The 20,108-nt window shown below is 38.2% G+C and overlaps 1 protein-coding gene across 3 annotated transcripts in view; it reads right to left on the bottom strand.

The window, feature by feature from the left end:
* Positions 1–20,108, bottom strand: part of GABRG3 (gamma-aminobutyric acid type A receptor subunit gamma3) — a 317,950-nt gene that overhangs the window by 287,297 nt on the left and 10,545 nt on the right. For all 3 annotated transcript variants that reach the window (XM_051608626.1, XM_051608625.1, XM_051608627.1), the window contains exon 3: positions 13,426–13,493. In XM_051608626.1, coding sequence (XP_051464586.1) covers positions 13,426–13,493 — 68 coding nt within the window. The remainder of the gene's footprint in view (positions 1–13,425; positions 13,494–20,108) is intronic.

Here is a 20,108-nt window from a genome sequence, read left to right on the forward strand (position 1 = left end):
TGAATGCTGGTTTGTCATTTTATTCAAAGAGCTTTACAAAGACCCTTGTAACACTAGACCTACGGAGGGCTTAACATTTGAGAAATGCTAATCTGTAATCATAGCCTATAGATATGTACAGGCTAAGATATATCAGCAAGGGCTGATGTATTCTGTGTAAGAAGTATATTATGTTTATGTTTTTCCTACTAAATAAGCTTAGCTTCTCAACTTGTTGATACAGTTTTACTCACACAATGCCAGCAAATGCAACTGTCAGCACTGGCACTTCTGCACTCAAGAGCTGTACCCAGATGCTGATTCTCCAAGCACCATGAGCAAACATGGGCTTTATGAGCAAAATGCTTTTACTCCATATTCTAGCTGATGGCTTTTCTGGTGAGGTATTTTGAAGGAAGCCACAGACCTAAACACTGCTATGTCAGCAGAAGTTGAATGCCTAAATCTGGCCTAAACCAAAGAACAGGCACAAGTTGGCCATTCAGCACATCAGCTATCATTCCCATTAGCTAGAAATTCACATGATACCACATAGACAGACTTTGGAAATCCAAAAGAAGCTCCTAAGTAATTCTTTTAATCTGCTTACTTGCATTTCTTTGCCACAATCTGTCAAAAGCTTTGTGTGCTGGTCCAGTTATGCAGGTCCCAAAATACAGGTCCGAATTTATCTTTTTAAGGCTCCCTACATTTCTTTTCACTTCACCTTTCTTTATACCAGTCTTACACTACCACTCAGATGGCAAAGAAATGCTCAGTCATATTTACATAAATACAGTTTCAGACACCAGAGAGTTAGCTAACACGCTGCAGGGAAAATAATGAAGATAAACTTGGCAGCTTTCAGGTGAGCACAAACAAACTTGCAGGTTTTTTTTTAATACACTGTACAGAAGAATGATACAATAGATTACAGTATTATGCAAAAAATCCCAAACAACCCCATAACCCTCCTAATACCTAGTATTTAATCTGAAAACCACTGAAAAGTACTTAGGAAAAAAGAAATATGAAAGCAGCAGCCTATGGACAAGCTTATATCAGCTCATTTCAATTTATGTTGATCAAGTCAGTCATTTATGCCAGGTGAGCACATAGACCACCTGTGGAATTCAGAGCACAATACTTAGGCACCAGATGGATTCTTCACTGCTGTACACAGCACCTGTTTATTCAGCTCCCACAAGCACAGAAGGAATTCCCCAATTTACTGGTGTTTCACTTTGCACTCTCCACAATAGTACAAATTGGAAGAAAAGACAGAAGACAGTGAGGATCCAATACTTTCTACTAGCAAAATGAGCTTTGGGTTACTTTGGATCTTATTATTAGCCTCTCAGTGTGAAATATTTTAGGAGAACATGGCTCCCATTTATGCTTGGCATGGTTCCATTCAGTTCCTGAGATACTAATTTAGCTCTTTTTATTGGTTATGCTGTTTCACACATAAGTCAGGAGCAGACAAAATCATTGACTGTATTTACCTAGATCCCTATGTATGCTTTAGTTGAATCACAAGCAAGAATGATTGCATGAACTGAGTTTATCTAAAATTGTTAGTCTGATTTTAAACCAGCTTCTAGAGGAGAGGCAAGTCTACATTATTCTGACCAAACAATACAGCTTGATAGCTCATCTCAGTGTCTAATGAAGTAATGTTTGCATAATGCATGAAGCCCAATTTAGGAAAACTGAAACTGCATTGCCTTAAAGATGGCCAGATGTTTATTGATCATGTGATGAAGTGACAATTTCTCCCAGAGAAATGAAGACTGAGGAAGATCAGTAATATAGGATGAAATTTCTCATTTTGATTCGTAGCAGGGAAGACCAGCAAACAGCTTGGTGATCTCAATTCTTCAATTACTAAAAGCAGTAAAATTAAGTAACTGACATTATTAGACAAAAAGGTGTTTTATTACGATATAATACGCTCTATAAATCGAAAGAATAAGGTCATACCTTTCTACAGTTCACAATTTTGATTGCTTTGTAATTCAGCCTAAATCTACAGGCCTTCCAGGTAATGAAAAAAAGCATACTGTGCACTCTGCAATAAATACACCTCAGGGAAATATCAACCTGAAAAGCCATTTGAAAGCACACAACTATCAGAGCCTGATGTATGGAGTGTGTGTAAGCAGATGGCAGTTATTTCTTCTCGCACTTACCACACACACTTTGCCAAACATGAAGTATCAGCCAGAGCGCACTATCCCTTGAGTCCACTAGCTACTGTTTCCAAGATTGATTTTGAAATGCAAGGTCTGAAAGCAGAGGTAATTTATTCTTATTGGGTAAACAGTACAGCTTGAAAAGAAACACAAAAATCTTTTTTTTCTGATGTGAGAGAGACATTGCAGACTTCAAGTCCATTGAGGTAAGTATGTTCTGGGTAAAAATAAGTTACATTAATCAAAGGACAATTGAGATAAAGGTTAGTATGTACAATGAATCAGGAAAAAGTGCAACAGACAGGACAGGTGACGAGTAGTTAACACTTGCAGAAGCTACCAGGAGCAAAAGTTGTACAGAGACATAAAACCAATACCACTATTAAGCCTCTGCTTTTCCACATTCAACACAATTATGAAATTCAGTTTGCAGGCTTCTCTTGAAGGTTTTAGTGATATCTTTTGAGGATAAAGACCAAGAGATCTGAAACAGCATGTCAGTCTTACAGGATTTTTTCAAAACAGTAGCCAATTAGTGTTGTGTTTACTCCTCTGTTACAGTGTAATGCATCATATTTGTTCTATTTCTCCCATACTGTCTTCACAGGAACATGGTTACATGACTGTGTAACACCACTGTGTCTGTGTCAAACATTATTAAGTGTCTGCATAACCAAGAGTTTGTCCATTTTTTCCAGATATTCTTTATAACAACTGGACTAAATTTCTTTCTTCAACCTTTGCTTTTTTTAAAGAATTGTAAATCACAAGTACAAGAACTCTATTATTATAATGTATTTTTTTAAGTCCAGAATTCCTATGGAAGATTACTTACAGAAAGTACTAAGAAATACACAGATTTCTTAAAAATTTCTAAGCCCCACCTAAATCACATATTCATGATCTATGCAAGGAAAATATCAGTGATGCTCAGACTGACATAGGTGTTTATCAACTGTTGAAACTTCAGGTAAGTTAGGCACCGTAAGAAAGAGCTTGACACCTTCATACCTTTGTGAACATGGCCCTCAATTTGTCAAGTCATATGTTTGAAAATTACAACACCTAGGCTTAATACCTCCCATGAATAAGTTTCTTTAAGCACTGTGGAAAATTCAGTTCTCCTTGCAAAATATGCCAAATGGAAGTCAGAGAAAGAAATAAGTCATCCCAGCTCCCACGCCTCCCAAGGAAGGCAGTTTCCCAAATAAGCTCCAACCACACAAAACAGACAGAAAGGAAGGTAGCAGTTTCTTTGGTTTAAGAGTCTCACAACCACCTTAAGAATTTAATCTCTTTGAACCCTGAATAGTTTCCTTATCTTTAACATTTAAAAAAAAAAATACTCAGTAAAATGTTTGTTGCAATTTTTAATGGAGTGACTCAATTTCACTGTAAAACCTAAGGTGTTTAACTAAAGATCATCCAAAACTCTATGGTCAAAATTCTCTGCTTCTTTGCAGTATGCAAAAAGTTAATAATGGTTACAAAAATATCTTTCTTTCATTAAATTTCTTCAGCATTCAAGGCTGCAAATGTCACTTGTGGAAGTAGTAAAAGAGACAAGTTTCTGGAGGAGATAGTGGTTTTTAGGGCAGAAAACAGCTTGTCCAACACAGTATGTAGCAGAAAGATGTGTATCTTACAAGTGTAACAGAAAGCAGATCAGATATTCAAGAAGACAGAGGTGGAGAGACTTTTGAGGAAGAAGCCTATGAAAACATACAAAAAAAACTAGAATATCTCTTTTTCCCCACATAAATGTCCCTTTTCCAGATCAAGAAAATAAATAGAGACTAGAGAGATTTAAAAGGAGAAAAGTGTATCCTGTTAACAAAAGCATGGAGGTTGTGGGATACAGATACATCCCTGCAGTCTGTAGATTTTTAATTGCAGAAAAAAAAAAATATGTATTTTATTCTTCACTTCTGTGTAGTCACCCAGCAGAAATACCTTGTATCTACCAGAAAAAGCATGTCTGAGAATACTTAAGAGTCAAGGGACACCACGCTCACTGAAAAAGCTTGAAAGGAAATTAAATACAATACACTAAACATTTTTCACCAATGAGACAATAAAGGAAATTATGTTCAATTAGACTGCTGACAAGCTCTCATGTGGAAAAAAAAATAAGGTATGTAGGTTTTATTCATTGTAAGAATGGTGTGAAAAACAAAGGGTATTGTTCTGATATTCAAATGACACTGATGAATAGTACTCATTTTTTACCAACTAAAAAACCTTACAGAAACATGAAAACTTCTTCTGTGACCCAAGTAGGGGTTATATGGAGTCATGTTGTATTCAGATGTTCCTTTCTAACTACAGGCATATTTATAATGCCACTGGAATCACCCTAGATTCTGTGATGCCTGGGTCTGCCTTCCCAAAACTTCATACTATGAAATTTTACAAATAATTGACATTAAGACTGCTCTATTATTTACAGATCCAATCAGCAACATTCATTTTCTTCTTGGGTAAATCCATCGCTGAAAGAGCTAAGGAAGGCCAGACTTCCTAAGCCATGCAGGAATCTAATAAACTGATAGACACAAAAGTAATTACTCTTTCATGGAGCAATTGTGGAAAATTCAAGCTCTAAAACAAAGTTGATAAATGCTTGACCACTCAAAAACTAAATTGATTGAGGCAAAGAGACCCTTAATTTACACTAAAGTAATTGAGTACACTTTGCAGCAATTTAGCCATAGCTTTTCTAAATTAACTTTCCCAAATATTGGCAATAAAGTGAAGCTATGTAGCATTGGATAGACAAGGAAGGCAATTGTTACTTTCTAAAGAAACTGTAACAATGCATAACACTTACTCTGAAGTCTCTGATCTTCAGGCCCAAGAACTAGGTTATTGAAGTGGAAGAATTCGGGCATAAGAACTGGCATCACACTGGAAAGTAGTTTCTTTCCATATTTTGTCCAAAGGACAATTCATTCACTCTATGAGGTAGACACTGTAGCACTGTTAGGCTATGAAAAAGATTCAGTCCACCTGTTCTCTGATTGTTCTGCAAGCCCACTACTGAGCAGATCAGACATTTCTTTCTCCTGCAATTAAACTGCTCATTTGTTATACATCTTTTGAGACAACACTAAGGCTAAGTCATCCATCTTTGACAATGTGGTTGGACTCTGATAAAACAGACCACCAGACAGAAGATCAGTCCATTACCAAAGACTTGTGACAGAAACTATCATCCCTCCAAGAAGCAAACTGGTTTTCCTGACAACATACTAAATTATAGCAATAAGTATTTTGCTGCTACACACCACAGTACACAGGCTTCATTACAGAAAAATTAACATGATGCTAGTCCATCCCATTACACCTCAAAAAAAGGCAGCCTAAGGCCTTTATCCAAATATCTATCAGCTAGGTCATATTTTAGTTACACAAAGTGGAGCTCTAGAGGAGACCACAAGTAGAAGTTGTCAAGGTGATACGTGAAAAAAAAAAATAAATCCATGCTAATTTTTTTCCCTCCAGTTTCCTCCTTTCCAGTCTGTTTCATTTTTGAGATTATATTAGCCTCTCAAAAGCTCAATGGTGGAACAGAAACCATAAATAGACTCGAGTTTCAGCTTATTGAAACATTTTCACAACGAGGCACTCACTGCCGGAGCTTGAAGCAACAAGTCTGTATGTGAGGTGATTTTGATAGAAGCAGCTTAAAAGTTTCCTATAATTCATACTTTTTAAATCATGAGTTACCCAAACTTAATGACAGTATAAAAATATGCTCTATAAACAAAAATAGTAATTTGCTCATAATCTAGCAAAATGTTTAAATTCATGATTAGTATCTTAGTCCCCATAAATGAGCAGACACACAAACTAAAATTTAAGCTGAGACTTGAGTATTCTTTTAGGTGACAGAGCAAAAAAGAAGCTTGCAAAATCTGTAGGGAAAAATAAAAATATCTTCAGGTATGCCATTATTTTAGAGATTATCTGAACTCACCTACTGGAAAACTCACCTGTCAAAAATAACAGAAACCACTTTCCTACATAATTGCTTTACAAATAAATTAGATAAAACAGTCAGATACAGTTTGAAAAAAAGCACTCCAAATAAAAAATTAACAACAGGATATCATGTTTGTTCTCAAATAGTGTACAACATTATCTTTCAGAAGCAGACTGTAAAGGAAATATTAGGCGCTACACAGTGGGGCAACAAACAGATGAAATCTGGATTTAAATTAGCTTTGCCTTATTATGGAAAGCTTCACCAGGTAAATGTTTCCATAACTGCAGATGCTCCAATATTAGTTTTGACTATCAAGTAAACAGAGACTAAAAATATGCAATAAATTCATAATTTATTATAAGCTCTGAACAGTATTTTAGACAAGTCTCCACAACAAGATTATTCTTTTAAATACCTATCATGTCTAGTGGAGAAGCAAAATGAGCATGTGGGGACTTTGAAACTGAAGTTCAAATAAGTCTATCAATACATTAAGGGGCAAAAAAAGAGTAAATGTTGCTTTTATTCTACAACACTTAACTGAACAAAAGGGAAAAAGACATATGACATAGCCTAAAGGGTGGACACAAAAGAATGAAGTGATGAAACACACAAAAGAAACACTCTATTAATTATCTTTACACATTACATAAGAACTAAGAGATGAGCATATAGCCAGTAGATAGCCAAGTAATAGTTTCATGAACAGACAAGTACAGTTTATAAGCTTGATTCCCACATTAACTCTTCAACATACTTTCCGTACAGCTGCATTAAAATGAGATTCCAATTGGTAACACAATTCTTCCTTCACCAGCAACTTGTGTTGCAGCTTTAGGTTCCTGTAGCTACTCAGTTAAGACTACATGTGTGTGCACACAAACACACAGACTTTGATACTATTGAGATGTAATCATCTATGTAATCTCAGTGTGTCGACATTTCTGTCTCACAAAACTATTTCTAGAGCATTATTTCTTCCTATCAGTTACATCTGATTCCCACTTTGCATACTGACATAATCTCCTTTTCCTGTTGTTTTACAAACAAGGCTGATTATTTTATAAACAGTACTGATTATCTGTAGAAAACCAGGCTAGAGTAAGCCCCATTGAGATTTATCAAGCAACTGATAAACCTTTGTCATTGTCAAAAAGAACTGCATTGTTGGCAAAAATTGGAGCATGGATTTTAATGCAGAAGCAAATGCTTTCTGGGCACCATTTTGAATAGGAAGTGTTAAAAAAAAAAATAAAGACAGTATTATAAGACATTTGAGTGATACATTATTCATACCCCTGTTTTACAACATAAAGTATAAGGACAAAATAAAACCAAGATCACAGATGAATTTTCACATTTTCAAAACTCCCTTAGAAGATCCCTAACAGAAGTGGAAGCATGTTCATTATGATTACTCCAGTCTACAAGAAGGGCAAGAAGGAGGACCCGGGTAACTATAGACCGGTCAGCCTCACCTCCATCCCTGGAAAGGTGATGGAACAACTTATTCTTGTCTCTATCTCTAGGCATATCAAGGACATGGGGGTCATCAAGAGCAGTCAGCATGGTTTTATCAAGGGTAAATCATGTTTGACTAACCTCATAGCCTTCTATGAGGAAATTACTAGGTGGATAGATGATGGTAGAGCGGTAGATGTGGTTTATCTTGATTTCAGTAAGGCATTTGACACAGTCTCCCACAGCATCCTTGTAGGTAAGTTGATCAGGTATGGGTTTGGTGATCAGGTAGTGAGGTGGATTAGGAACTGGTTGATGGGAAGGAGTCAGAGAGTTGTAGTCAATGGGGCAGAATCTGGTTGGAGGTGTGTGACTAGTGGAGTCCCTCAGGGGTCGGTACTGAGACCGGTGTTGTTCAACATCTTCATCAACGACCTGGATGAGGGTATAGAATGTACCCTCAGCAAGTTTGCTGATGACACCAAGCTGGGAGGAGTGGCTGACACACCAGAAGGCTGTGCTGCCATTCAGAGAGACTTAGACAGGCTGGAGAGTTGGGTGGGGAGAAACATGATGAAGTTCAACAAGGGGAAGTGTAGAGTTTTGCATTTGGGGAAGAACAACACGATGTCCCAGTATAGGTTGGGGGCTGACCTGCTGGAGAGTAGTGTAGGTGAAAGAGACCTGGGGGTCCTGGTAGACAGGAGGATGACCATGAGCCAGCAATGTGCCCTTGTGGCCAAGAAGGCCAACGGCATCCTGGGGTGCATTAGAAAGGGGGTGGTTAGTCGGTCAAGAGAGGTTCTCCTCCCCCTCTATTCTGCATTGGTGAGGCCGCATCTGGAGTGTTGTGTCCAGTTCTGGGCCCCTCAGTTCAAGAAGGACAGGGAAGTGCTTGAAAGAGTCCAGCGCAGAGCTACTAAGATGATTAAGGGAGTGGAACATCTCCCTTATGAGAAAAGGTTGAGGGAGCTGGGTCTCTTTAGTTTGGAGAAAAGGAGACTGAGGGGTGACCTCATCAATGTTTACAAATACGTAAAGGGTGAATGTCAAGAAGATGGAGTTAAGCTTTTTTCAGTGATGACCAGTGATAGGATAAGGAGTAATGGATACAAATTGGAGCATAGGAGGTTTAAGGTGAATATCAGAAAAAATTTTTTTACTGTGAGAGTGACAGAGCACTGGAACAGGCTGCCCAGAGAGGTTGTGGAGTCTCCTTCTCTGGAGACATTCAAAACCCGCCTGGACGCCTTCCTGTGTGATGTGCTCTAGGTGACCCTGCTCTGGCGGGGGGGTTGGACTAGATGATCTTTCGAGGTCCCTTCCAACCCCTAGGATTCTGTGATTCTGTGATTACAGATATAACATTTTTTTTAAATACAAAAAATCCAGTGACATTATATATTGCAATAGATCTAATTATTGCACCCTACAAGTCAGGGTCTCAAATGACATTGTTACATGAAATGACAAGTTGCATATTTCTGTAACTTACTTATAACACGCATACAGCTAGACTTAATTTGTCTCGGAACATCCATGGGCCCTTCACTTTTAATACAACCAGTTTACACTGCTTTTAAATCAGTTCAAGAACACATCCTGTTGTTTTTTTTTTATAGAGGACAAGCATACTTACACAATAGATGGCTTTTATCTGCTAAAAATACACCCAATGTTTTTGAATGGGCATTCAAACATCCCTGAGTTTTAAGTCTCTAAATACTCTTGTCCGGTATCATTTCATAACATCATGCCATAGCCCAAAACACTGAAACTACTTTCGTTTTCAAAGCCACTGCCATTTGAGACTTCTTCCTACTATCACACAGTTCGTTATTCAGCCTGCTTTTACTTCTCTATTTTTACACAATTCCTATTTCTTGCTACTTAACATCAGCTTTTTTTAGACCATGCCCCAAAGAAATCTTCCACATCACAGACAAAGGAAGACTCACCACTGTCTATCCAGAACACAGTTTTCTATAGTTATCATACAGATGTAATAATGATGAGCCTCTAATGGAATAATACCTACATTACCTTCTCACAGTCACTCCCATTTTTCCTGGAAATTTTAAGGTTCTAAATAGATATTTTTTTAAAGTAACTATTAAATTAATCACTGGTGAGACCTTTAGGGGAAGTGCCATAAACCTTCTTCAAACAGTCTGGAATGCAGGGGCAGATGTATACGCCTGTGGATCATGCCATCTTTGTCACAGAGGGTATTACCTTTCCCTTGACTGTAACCCTTTCTGAAGCCATCCCTAACATTTCTTCCACTCGGGACACTTCCAGCCTCAGTCTAAGAGGATTTATTTTTCCTCAAGACCACAAGTATTCACATACAATTCACTTGAGGTTATCTTTGCTGTAGGTAGGTGTCTGGTATCGACTGTCTTTTTCCTGACTGTTAAAGAAACAGTAAGATATTAATATTCATACTCAAGTCTAATCATAATTACAGCAAAATTACTGACATCTGAAAAGCTTTGCCCTACAAAATTGGCTTGAACATTCAACTGAACACCACTGAATAGATGACTTGAAGAAAATTATTTTACTTCCTAGGTTTCACCCACAGGATGAAAAGTGCTGATGAAAACTCATAAGAAAATACATGTGCAGAGTTTGATCCCCAGAGAAGTTCCACATGATTTTCACTCAGAAGTGCTGCAGAATAAGAAAAAAGTGATAGAGCTATAAGGGCTAAGTTTGGAAGAACACAGCAGGGAAGTCCTCCTAATACATGTTGATGATCTCACACTTGAAATGTAAGAGATGGAAATCAATGTAATCATCTTTATTTTTGCTCAATCAACTACCATCTTGATGAGTTGCCTGACAGAATTCCTTAACTTGTAATAATAATTTAGAGGTGAAAAGCTAAAAATTCCTGTTCTGCTGAGAAATACAGCAGATGTAAATTCTTACAAGAACACTCTTTTCTTCCCAGAATACTAGTCTTAATTCTGTATACAATTTTCACACACATTCCTCTCCCTTTGAGGGTTCAGCTATATGACTGAGCAAGTCAGACTGAAAACAGTACCTTCCTCTTCCTCTGCCACAGGTAATTTTCAGCTACTGTTTCTATTCAGGTGTTTGTGCACCCATGCTCCAGTAGTTCACAGGCTAATTGAAAACTGCTTACATAAAACTAGATAAATTTCTAACATTATTGGTTTTAATTCCAGAAAGTGTTTAAATTTTTATTTAGGTGTTTTTTTCCAGTAAAACACCACAGAGCTACCATATACTGTAAGCAAATAGTTGGAAGTAACAGAAATTGGAAGTCAGTCAGTCAGTGCTCCTCAGTCAGTTCTGCCACTGCAGAGACAAGTTATCATACAGCACCAATCATAGCTTTGTAGGGTTGTTTCCCATCTTCATTATAAATTTGAGACTGGAGGCTTGTTTCTACTCTCTTCGGTAAGTTTGGACAACTTCCAAACTAACAAAGCAGAAAGGGAGCTTTTGGAAAAAGTTTTGATACATTTGAATGCCTAATGTTATTCTCCTGTATTTATAATTAGATTTGAGAACAGAAGTAAAACTTGAAAGTGCTTAGCTAGTTCAGATTCAGTTTCAGTGGGATATACTGTCCACAAGCATATCTGAAACAAGGTCCATTTCTATTAAAAATTTAAATATAGCTTTAAGCAGACTTGGGTCCTTAGAACTTCAGGTACCTAGATGTTATGTTTTATCATTGTTTTATTTATCATTCTGTCCTTACAGATTTAACATTGTTTTTTTCAGCTGTAACCAAGAATTCTCTCCATGCCATACACCAATTAACTCTCCTAAACAAGACCATCTACTATCAAAGAGATACAGTATGCATTTTTAAAACTGATAATCTTGGTGCATTTTTCTGTCTTGGTGCCACAAGATACCATCAAGACAAATCACAGAATCACTTGGGTTGGAAAAGACCTTTAAGATCATCGAGTCCAACCATTAAACCTGCTCTACTAAGTCCAGCACTAAGCTGTATTCCCAAGTGCCACATCCAGACGACTTCTAAACACATCCAGGGATGGTGACTCAACCAACTCCCTGGGCAGCCTGTTCCCATGTCTGACAAGCCTTTCAGTGAAAAAGTTCTTCTAGTCTAAACCTCCCTGATGCAGCTTGAGGCCACTCCCTCTTGTTCTATCACCAGCTACTTTTGAGAAGAAACCAGTGCCCACCTCTTTGCAACGTCCTTTCGGGTAGTTGTAGAGGGCAGTGAGGTCTCCCCTTTTTAATGCATAAGTAAACTAGTCATATTTTGACTACACCATAATAATCTTCCAAGAACCACTGGTTCCTTCTATTATTACCTTTTCATTCTTCCTACCTGAATTGTTCCAAATCAAATGTTTTATTAATTATTATTCCACATACATTTCCAGTACCTCAAAAGTCTACTTACAAGGTAACTGAAAGGGGCAAAGAGCAAAAAGTCTTTGAAAAGTAAGCACCATCACCATTGTCCCCATTGCTTTTCAATGGAGTACTCAATTCTAGAGTATATGATAATGCAAGCCAGAGGACAACAAGAATAATAGATCTTTTGATAAATCATTCCCTGGACAAGTGATTTTGATACACAGTCAGGAAAGGGCAAGACAATGAGCTATTTATTAGTTCAAGAATGGAGCAGGTACTCCAATTGCTTGACATTCAGTACTTGACATGAAATATGACCAATACACTTCACACCCTTTGGATAAATTATTCCCAGCACATTATTTGTTCTGTCTTTACTTGCCAGATTTCCCATTGCCAGGGGGCATAGGAGTCTCTGATCACCCAGTATTTGACACACTGCAATAATTTACATTCTCTCCTCCACACAGGTAAAACCAAACAATCAGGCTAAATCACCACCTTTCAAATTCAGGAGCTTTTGTTCAAAACATGTAAAACATATATGCACTGTAGTTATTAGATTCTTCTATGACCAGTGTACACAGCAGCCTTTGAATGTAATTGTGAACAAATCATTACTTTGAAGAGGTTATTATAAGAGCTTCAAGGAAATTAAGATATTAACAGGTCATCCATTTCCAAGTTGTATTAGAAGATAAATACTCTGCTGAATTCAACCTTGAAATTGCACAAGCAGCCACAGTAATCCATACCTCCACAGCTACATAAACATCCAGCTGGCTTTCTAAATCTGAATGCCTTGCTGCAGAACTGAGCAATGTCCTGGAGTTAACAAGACCACAACAACTGACCAACTGTTATGTTTTGTAAGGTTCACTACTGTCACAGTATCACACAGATTTTTCTGTTTCTCCTGCCTTTACACAAGGAGAACAGCTATGTATAACTTCTTCAAAATCATTTTTTAGGGCTAAAGATTTTTGATAACTCAGTGAAAGAAAAGTAACCACTGAAGAGATTATGTATTTCAAATAAATATACTGATAATATGTGATGACTCTCATTAACTCCACACTAGGAAGCTCTGTATATTCAATTGACTCTTGAAACATGAATTGAATAATTTTCTTAACAATAGCTTTGCTTCATACTTCTTTTTTCCTAGGGTGGCTGCTTTATCATTCAAGGTCTACCAGCATTTTGTGGTAGAAAACACACAGTATAATACTGCTTGTAGGTTTGTTCTTCTCTTGAAGACACACACAAGAGTAATTTGAAAAGCAGAGCTATAGCTGAAAATAGAACTAAATCAGCAATCAAAACAACTTATCCCAGTGATATTTATTGCCTTTTTCAAAAGCTAGTATTGATGCTAAGACCAACAGTCCAGATAAAAATCTTTGTTAACAGGTGACTTACCATATTTATTGATGATACAGGACCAATGCTGTTGACATAAATGTCAACATCAATAACTGTTGGTTTTACTGTGGAGAAAAAAAAATATATACATTATTTTGCAGCAAGCATATGCAATTACTTTAAATATTTTCTTCCCCAGTAACTATAAGGTCTACTTTTCAGGTAGAACTACTGAGAAAGATGGATTGTTTTTTTCAGAAAGACAAGGTTCTTTTCCTCCTACCCAACAAAATTTTCAATAAATTACAGCCTGTACCACTTTACCATTATGACCCCCATTTATCTCAGCAGCAATTTCTTAAAGAAACTTTCAGTGCTAAGCACAGTGGCTCAAAGTCAAAACCTAAGATAACTGATGTGAAACTAGAAATAATGCAACATATCACTTGTTCCCATTGCCTCAACACGCAGGTCCTTCAGCATGTTTGTGCCACATCAAAAAAACCTTTTCAGATTTTCTCACCTCATCAGCCCTGAAATCATCCTGACTTGGAGTAAAATCACTATGAAATCCATTTAGCTAAACTTCAGCAACTGTTCTCCTTTCAGCTGAGACTTATTCCTTTCAGCCCTTGCTATCTTTGCACTCATTAGTCCCAAGGTTTGTGGTTTGGTTTAGTCAATGCAAGTTTCTCATGAGATCCTCCATGTTTTCAGACTTCCAGGATTTAACAGGCCAGGACAAGCTCTGTTCTTCTTTAGCTGAGTCCACTAGAATTTATCTTCCTTTTAGCATCTTTGCTGTCAGTGCACCTGCTGGACACTACTATTCAGATAACTTTTACTGGTCACATAGCATAATTCTAAAATAATGTCACACTTACACCGAAAGACAGGTATTTTTAATTACTTTCCTCCTCTTCTGACCCCACAGGTTATACACTGACCTCTAAACAGAAATCTGAATCGGTGCTCTGGGGTTAGCTGACCCAAAATGGAGTACAAATCCTATTCTAAGCTACATATTCAGAATTGATGCAAACTTGTCCCTAGTAGGACAACTTCTGTTAGACATCTCCCTTTCCCATAGAGGCATCTTACACTCTCCATGGTCTTCACAAATCTCCAGAGAGCAATTCAAACCACTGAAGTTTGGGAACTATACTAGTGATTTTTTTGCACCAATCCCCAAACCCCCTAGAATGAGGAAATGCAGGTACATCGGCTGCTCCAAACTAGAAGCTTTTATTTGGGCTAGCTATTGAGCAGAGAAGTGAGGAACAATAAAATACTATGGTTCTGTGGGAAGCTTCTCTCAGGTGGGTAACAGTTAATTTGACTAAAGCTAAAGAAGCCATCTAGCACAAAGCTGCAGACAGGAATCTTCACGTGTAAAGATGAATAACTTTTGTCTGTATCCTCCAAATTTCAGACTAAAATTAAGATGCCAAGGAGTTTTAAATACCTGAAAAACTAGGTAGTTAAAAAAGAATAGGGAGGAGGGCTTGTTATGTAAGACTTCATTATGAACACACCATTAAGAAGACTAGATCTAATGTTGAAAAAAACAGACATTAAAGTGGGTACAGACAGTGGTTAAAGAAGACATCCATGCTAATTCATTAAGCACCACACCCTTTCTTTGGCTACATATGGTCAGAACATCCACGGTTTCAAATTGTCTGAAGTACTGGCTTATAAACTTACATCTTCCCTTCAGGAAAAGAAAATCTGAACTCAGCTGAACAAGCAAAACTGATTAATGCAACTCTAATTGTACCCAGCTAATAACTAAATAGGAGTCTAGCAGCTCCTGGTAATGAGACTTGCCTGAAAATGCAGTAATAAATGTCATTACACAGAAATTGGTAATAGTGGGGAACTACAGCAAGACAGCATACATGGAATAAAGGGCTCTAATCTTTTTAGGGCTTATGCACATATTTAGCTAGAAGTTCAACATGAAGGAGTTCAGGTGAACGTTAATGGGACTAGACTTAGTGATGCAAATTGGCATACAATTGAATCTTGTCAGGACTGGGGACAAAGTTCAGGACCAGCACACCGTGCGTGGAATTGATTTTTGTTTAATCATTGCAGTTAAGTATATAAACAGATTTTGAGATGGTAATTTTACTGAATGTGCTGGGCCAAACTCTCTTCCAGCACAAATAAAAATAAGCACTGTTTGTTAATACTAAAGAGAATTTGATCTCACTCACACTGAAGGTCTAATCTTGAAACAGAACAAAACTAAGCAGGAACCATTGCCTATATCAAATTATATCAGCATCTAGCCTCAGACATTCCCAGCAAAATTCAAATTAAAAATAAATAAATAAATTAAAATCCCAAACAGCTAAGCTATTATTACACTGCTACAACAAAAAAGCCTGAAAGATCTCTATAATGCTATTTAGTTTTCCTAGGCAGAGGCAGAAAACACAACTGCAGTACAACTGTGTGGTAAATACATGTTCAGGTTTTGAAAGAAAAGACATTAACAGTACAGTTCCTGTTGCACATGGTCTCTCACTGATATAAATAGATAAAACTCGGAGAACTATCAGGTATAGATTTTGGATTTGTTACCATAGGATTTCAATTCAAAATACCAACCACAATGAGGCAAAAATTTTAAGATTACTTTATCCAAAACACTTTATCAAAGAAGAAAATAACTGAATCTTGAAGTTACCATGTTTTATTAGAAAGAACTCACCTTCTATGAATCTTCAAAATAAACTGAGTTTTGTGGAAGACACAAATAGTTACATTAGCAATTATTTCAAGGCTGATCATGTTTTTTATTCCATGTACTTGTGAATACAGTTCATGGGCTGATTTAAGCCATGCATGGAATTGCTGAGATGCAGATGGAGCCCCTTCTCTTGCACTAAGAAAGTTCTCACAGTCTTGTTGATTGAACAACAGAAGAGCTAATACCTCACTACATGTTGGCGCTAAGATTACAAAGGAGTACTCAGCTCCAGTACCATTTTGATGGCACCAGCCCAAAATTCTAAAAAGATGTCAGAGACTTAGAAAACTTACTGGCAGAACCATGTGTATATCACATGCAGGAGAGCAATTTAAGGTTGTCAACAAATGTACCAACCTTATCAAAGTGATCTGAAATACTCTTTAATATATGGTAGTTAACTATCCCTAAAAGGCAATACAATCATGCCCAAATAACTGCAGTGTTATGCTGCTGCACATTGCTAGTACAGTTAGCTAGCCGCTTATCACAACTATTTCATCTTCAGGTGTGCTGATTTCAGGAGGGGATCTAGCAAGCCAATCAAAGTATCTGCAAACACAACTAAGGTCGTGCCAATATTTAGGTAAATACACCCCATCGGATCTTATTTGCATGGCTTTGAAACAAAGTGTTTATATTCCATTCAGCCTTGTGATTATCACATTGCAAAGACAGTGCAATGAGGCTACAAACTTCAGACAGTTCAAAAGATGCCTAACTGCAGGAGTTGGGAGTTCAACACTGCGAGCAAAGCTCACTTGAGAGGCCAGGTAAACACAGAATTAGTCTAAAGCTAGGTCAGGTATGCCTGGACAGCAACAAAACACAGAAACAGCTAGAACAATGCCCTGATTACAAATATCTATGCAGGCCAACTATAGGATTTGTGTAGTCCTGCTTTATAGAGTTTGAATCCCATTAAAATCCTTTAAGACTTTACTCTTGGACATATGACCCTTAAGTTCGTTTCCAGTCTAAATGATTCTATGCTTCTGATCTATGATTCTATGAAGGTATCAGTGAGGAAAAAAAGTTTTCCTTCTGTAAAGATGACAGAAAAATTTGTTTAAGCCACAACCTAAAAATAGTGAGTGTGGCACTGTACATTTGACCAATTTAAAAATACTTGCTCAGAACTTCCATATGCACATACACACGTTAGAAGAACCAGCACAGTCTAGCAAACTGCAGAAAGAAGGAGACAAAATAAAGGAATTGCCTTGTGTTAATATCTCAGACTTTTCACGACTCTTGACCTAACTTCCAATCCAAGGTGTCCCGAAAGTCTGTACTCCCACCTGTCTGGTTTGGGCCCAACAGAACAACACAGAACCAGCCCCATGGCCGCTCAGTCAGCTCCCCCTCCACACACACTCTGGGATGGGGAGGAAAAAGCCCAACTAGAAGCTCCTGGGTCGAGACAAAGGACAAGGAGGGTTCTTCACCGATTAAGGTCCCAGGCAAAACAAACTCTGCTTGAGGAAAAATAACAATTTAGCCTCACACTAATCACACACACACACAGGACACAGACACAGAGAGAGCAGGGCTTGCATATGTTACCCCACCCCACCTTCCTCCCGGGCCCAAATCCCTTTTGTTCCCAGTTTCTCTCCCTCCTTCCCCCCAGCGGCACAGGGGGACAGGGGATGGGGTTTAGAGTCACTTCACAGGCTGGTGGTTCCTGCTGCTCCTTCCTCCTCAGGAAGAAGGATTCCTCACAGTCCTGCCCTGCTTCCCCACGGGGTCCCTCCCATGGCAGAGACTCCTCCAGCAACCTCTCCTTCATGAGTCCTTCCCACGAGGTCCGGAGCTGCTCCAGCCTGGGCTTCCCACAGAGTCAGGGGCTGCTTCGGGAACAGCCACCTCCCCTGACCCCGGGGTCTTCCACAGCTGGGCAATCAGAGTCCACTGGCAGCAAATCCTCTGGCCACAACATCCAAGCCCAGTGGCCAAGTTCCCCCCTCCTGGCGCCTTCAGGGAATGTTCCACCACGTTCCTCCATGAGTGCAGGGGGACAGCTGCCATCTCGCCATGGGCTGCAGGGAAACTTCTGCTTGGGCACCTTCTGTCCCTTCTTCCTCACCAACCACCAGCACCTGCTCCCCCTCTCCAGCTCAGCTCTTCTCCCTTAAGTCATTCTCTGCTCAGGTGTTATCTCAGCTCTTTCGTATGTTAATGGCAGAGGTGCATCTCTTGTCCCTCTAATGGCTCCTTGGCTGGGTTTGGCGCAGGTGAAGCTTCTCGAGCTCTTATAGGAGCCACACTTGGGGCCCTTCCCCCACTACCAGAAATCCTGCCAACCCAAACCAGCACACCATCCTACTCTCAGATTTCTTAGGTGAAGTTACAGAAAATAAGATAACATAAGAACTAGCAGCTGCTACATATAGTTTTGGGTCTGACAGTCTAGCTTAAGAGTTTAGCAAGCACTGTCCACCAAACTTTCCTACCTACAGTGCCTCTCCTGAAAAAAATTCAGCCTGAACTTGTATCAAGCCGTTTCAGCAAACAATCGCTGTTAGGAAATAAAACTCCAAATAAGAGTCACCTGTGTAAGTATATTAATTACATGCTCAAAGAGAAGGTTACATAATAAGGCACCTTCTTTTTTAGTACTTGGATGAAAGCTGTCTCTCTCCAACACAAAACCAGTACATATTTGTCAACCCAACAGACCATACACAAGAAGTATTAAAAAGATACAAGTGGCTCATTATGTATGAGACAAAATCACAATTTCATCTGCAAAGAGCTGCATTATTTGGGTTAATTTAAAAGATCAGTTTTTAAAAAACAAACTGAAATTTCTATAAATTGAATTACTGTAAGCTTCAAACTAAAGTGCTGCTTTGCAGCATTTAATTTAAATTAGGTGTTCTGAAAAAAAAAGGGAAAAAAAAGGGAAAAATCAAACTTGATAAATAATAAAAAATAAAATCACTTTTTTAAAAAAAGCAGAAATGGTACATTTGAGGCCTTCAGGGTCACTGTATTGGAACACAACTTCCCCACATATCATCATCTTCTTTCAGCATGGCAAATTAAGAGTTTTACCTGAGAGAAGTTTAAGAAGTAGAGTGTTTCCCCTGACAGCTGAGAAGCTGTGAATCAAACCAGGTCAGCAACCAAACTCAGAAATTCCCCTTTACTCGGCTCCATGGTTAAGTGATTAGAAAAGCATAATGTCCACATGAAAAAACCTCACTGTCAAGACCTTAGCAGAATAAAAAATGTTCCCATACTAGATTTTTAAAGGGCCTGTGTCTGATGCACTATGCTGGCACCAGACCAGGATTAGGTGCTCAGGATGCAACCAACCTATTTATTTATGTTGTGTTTTGTAACTCAAACAGGGACTAGAGTGTTCAAAATCTAAAACTCGGACTTTGAAGTGGCCATAGAGTAGTTTACTCCTCAATGATTACCCTTGCTGTTAATATTCTAGAAATGTTCATGGCAAAGTTTGCAGAAGAAGGAATTAATTACTGAAAATGCTTGACAATTAGAAATACAAACCATCAAGAAATCCCTTCTATCCACCCACCTAGAACAGAGATTGTTCTCCTTTGCATTGAATAGCAGCCCTTTCCTCAGTTATATTCCTGTCCTCACATAGGTGTGTTTATATATAATGCACAATTATATATATATATATAATTGGAGATGACTGACAGTAAGAAAAGTCTTGCTATTTACCGTCTTATTCATGGAAATTGACAGTTATCTGAATCAGATAAAAAAAATTCTAAAATACAGACAATCCGCTTCCCTCTCCCAAAAGAAGAGAAAGGGAAGTATCAATGAGAACAATTAAAACAGTACTCTTTTTTTTCTTATGGTCTTATTCAGTTCCTGAGCTCTAATTATATGCAGCCCTGTTTCCTAGCTGACTCATAGCCACAGCACCCCGCGCCCTCACCAACAGGCTCTTCAGGTTTCTTCTTCTATATAAACTTAAATTAGACTAATTTCC

This window comes from Apus apus, chromosome 1, assembly GCF_020740795.1.
Source record: "Apus apus isolate bApuApu2 chromosome 1, bApuApu2.pri.cur, whole genome shotgun sequence".
NCBI lineage: Eukaryota > Metazoa > Chordata > Aves > Apodiformes > Apodidae > Apus > Apus apus.